Below are 2,932 nucleotides of genomic sequence, written 5' to 3'. Positions count from 1 at the left end.
TAGACATTAATATTAAAAATATACTATGTATTATAATATCATTTAAATTTAATTACATATCCTATCAAATTTTTTAAAAAGTTGTTTGGATTAATAAAATTGATTTATACGTTCGCATCAATTTAATTATATGTAATAGTTACTGACTTTTAATTATTCAATATATATTTATTATTTCATAATATGTAAGAACATATAATACATAAAATAATTTATATATATAATGTTTATTCCGCGCAAGGCGCGGATCTTAATCTAGTACATAAGTATAAGTCTATCAATGTTAATAAGTTAGTCTGATGTCGATTATGAATAAGACTTACTTTTTTGAAGGAGTTTAAAATTAGTTGAAGAAGTATAAGTCTATCAATGGATGCTGAGCTGATTAACAGTAATTGAAAAAAGTTTGAAACCTAGACAAATGCAAAACATATGTCAAGAAGAACATAAATCGATAGCTCCAACAAATGAGATATGGCAAGTATAGTTCTAAATTATGAATCTTACTTTAAAGCATCGATGCTTTAAAATAGGATAACCGTTATTAGCAAATATTAAGGTATCTATTTAATATTCGTAGATTAAGGATATGTAGAAATAATATAAATGTTAATTAACAGATAAGTCCCAACATTTTCAATAGATCCAAAAAAAATCATGCCAAAGTAATTTTCAAATAGGACTCTATTTTAATAGATTAGATTTATTAATATTTAGGGATAAGCAAGCATTAGCATAAATATGTCGCAAAAATAAAAAAGAGAACTTACCGTCCAGTAAACAAAGAATCTAGGATTGTAATCATCATATAGTTCTGGATAAACCTATAAATTAAGAATAATATAGAATGAGATACGTGAGTTCCAAAAAAAAAAAAAAAAAAGATACGTATTTTCATAATATATAAGAACAAAGAATAGGTCATGGAGAAGGGACCAAACCTGCCAACCAGCTTCAATGGTGTTAAGACTGGAGCCAGATCCGGACACAATCCAAGTCTGAGCCAAGCTAAACTCTTCGGGAACTTGGACGTATGGTTTCCACAGATTTATCAAAACTTCGGTCCCATAAAACGTTTCGTTCATCGCACTCATCAACGCGTACTAAATCCACTCCAACAGAAATTAATGGATAGTATAAGTTACAAGACGGTAACAATTGCATCACATAGATGAGTGTACATGTACCTGATGACCTTTTGTTGGATCAAAGGTTGTAGATTTTGGGATGCTATGAGGAGGCTTTCTCCCAAAACTCTCGATGGATTTAGGTCTTAAGAGGTCTTCTTTCTTTGTTCTTCTGATGGGAACTGTGTTATTGGGACACTCTCCAGCCTTGTGCCAAACCTGAGTTATAGTCTTTGCCTCTTTCTTGGTGTACGTAGAATCACTTCTGGGGTGGAAACTAGGTCTCATCTACGTGCATAAACTTTATATCGTAAGTGATATTTAAAAATATCGTGTTTTAACAATAGAGAGAATGAAAATTGAAACCAAACCTGGATGGTATGGTGTTTAAGTAAAGGATGATCAAAAGCTGGTTGGTTGGTGATAGGAACACAATCAATTACATCTCCATCTTCACTCTGTAAGGAAAATTAAGATTAATACAAAAATAATACATCTTTACAAGTTTGTTTTTATGAAATTTGTACAAGATACCTTAATGGATTTAACAGGAGGCTTGTTGAGTCGCTTCAAATGTCTAAGTATTTTAACTTCCTTGTGATGGGAAAACTCATTTCCATCAACTCGAACAGCTATTGTGGACACTATCACCATCAGAGCCAGAGCTACCGTGAAACCAGCCATTCTCATTATGGTTTTATAAGGATTTACAGTTTTTAGTAAATTTTTAGCTAGAACTCATCGGCTTTTATAGGAGGAGATTGCATATATTTCATAACTATTATTCTTTTCTTGACAGGATCTTCTAGTGTTACAAAGAAAAATGGACCTTGTCAACTCTAATCAAATTATATATATTTGTTGGTAGTATCAACTCGAACTGTATTATTACCACAATCTTTTCGTTATAAATTATCAGGTTACTGATTAAATTATGTTAGCAAAATCGTGATAAAGTTTTTTCTAAATAATCTCATGTGTCAGGCAGTCGCATTGTTTCGTAAATCTCAGGTTCGGATCTTAGCTAAATAATCCGTGGACATATATATATTCATAGCTTTTGATTAAGCCATATCATTTTTACGAACGCATAAAATGACATTTGACCAAACGATAGGTAATTACTTTAAATAAACCAATTATATATATCAATATATGATGTTACAAAAAAAATATCAATATATGTAACCTAGTCTTCGACGTTATATGTATCAGTTTATAGATCATACTTTTCATCTTATAAAATAAATATTTATCATTTGTTAGTCTGTCATGAACCATCCCGCGTGTGGTCACGAGCTTTTACATCATTTCATTGTTAAATCGATATGTACATTCTTTTACTGAACTTTCCTTGGTCACCACTGAATATTATGTTAAACAATTATAACTAGGTGTTTGCCCGCAATTTTATATTATATAAAAAAATATATATTATTTTTACACTGTTATAATTTTTGAATAATAATTAAAAATATAAAATTTTAATTTTTAATTTTAAATATTTGGATAATTAAGATTTTCAGTATATATTTTTAAAATATATGTGAGATATAAAATAGTTCAAAAACATAAAATTTAGTCATTAAAAAACTTTCTCTTACAGAAAATAATCTTAAAATTAATTCAGATAATTGGTTATAGAATTACTTTATATTTTAATTTAACACATAAAAACCGAAAATACTCTAGATCTCAAGAGAAGAAAAAAAAGAGTGTGTTTTTTCTGTGTAACTCCAATATGACCAATACAATGATCATAAGTTTTTATCATGAAAGATCTTTTGTAAACGATTTTGTGTGGG

General features: G+C 29.1%; 1 protein-coding gene across 1 annotated transcript; it reads right to left on the bottom strand.

Annotated features, from left to right (window-relative positions):
* Window positions 1-672: 672 nt before the first annotated feature.
* LOC106392547 lies at window positions 673-1,811 on the bottom strand. The gene is made up of 6 exons (XM_022701652.1): window positions 1,662-1,811; window positions 1,499-1,585; window positions 1,188-1,415; window positions 942-1,103; window positions 771-824; window positions 673-684 (listed from the first exon to the last, which is right to left on the bottom strand). Exons 1-6 carry the CDS (start codon window positions 1,809-1,811, stop codon window positions 673-675), a joined length of 693 nt encoding a protein of 230 aa, XP_022557373.1.
* Between the last annotated feature and the right edge of the window lie 1,121 nt (window positions 1,812-2,932).

This window comes from Brassica napus, chromosome C4 (genome assembly GCF_020379485.1).
Source record: "Brassica napus cultivar Da-Ae chromosome C4, Da-Ae, whole genome shotgun sequence".
NCBI classification, from domain to species: domain Eukaryota; kingdom Viridiplantae; phylum Streptophyta; class Magnoliopsida; order Brassicales; family Brassicaceae; genus Brassica; species Brassica napus.
This window is presented reverse-complemented; position numbering and strand designations above follow the sequence as displayed.

Bases quoted from the DNA above. Each gene is read 5' to 3' on its own strand.
- LOC106392547 (XM_022701652.1), bottom strand. From the start codon at position 1,811: ATGGCTGGTTTCACGGTAGCTCTGGCTCTGATGGTGATAGTGTCCACA. The intron at 1,416-1,498 runs GTTTGGTTTCAA...TTATGCACGTAG, and splicing joins TTAAACACCATACCATCCAG to ATGAGACCTAGTTTCCACCC. The intron at 1,104-1,187 runs GTACATGTACAC...GAGTGGATTTAG, and splicing joins ATCCAACAAAAGGTCATCAG to TACGCGTTGATGAGTGCGAT.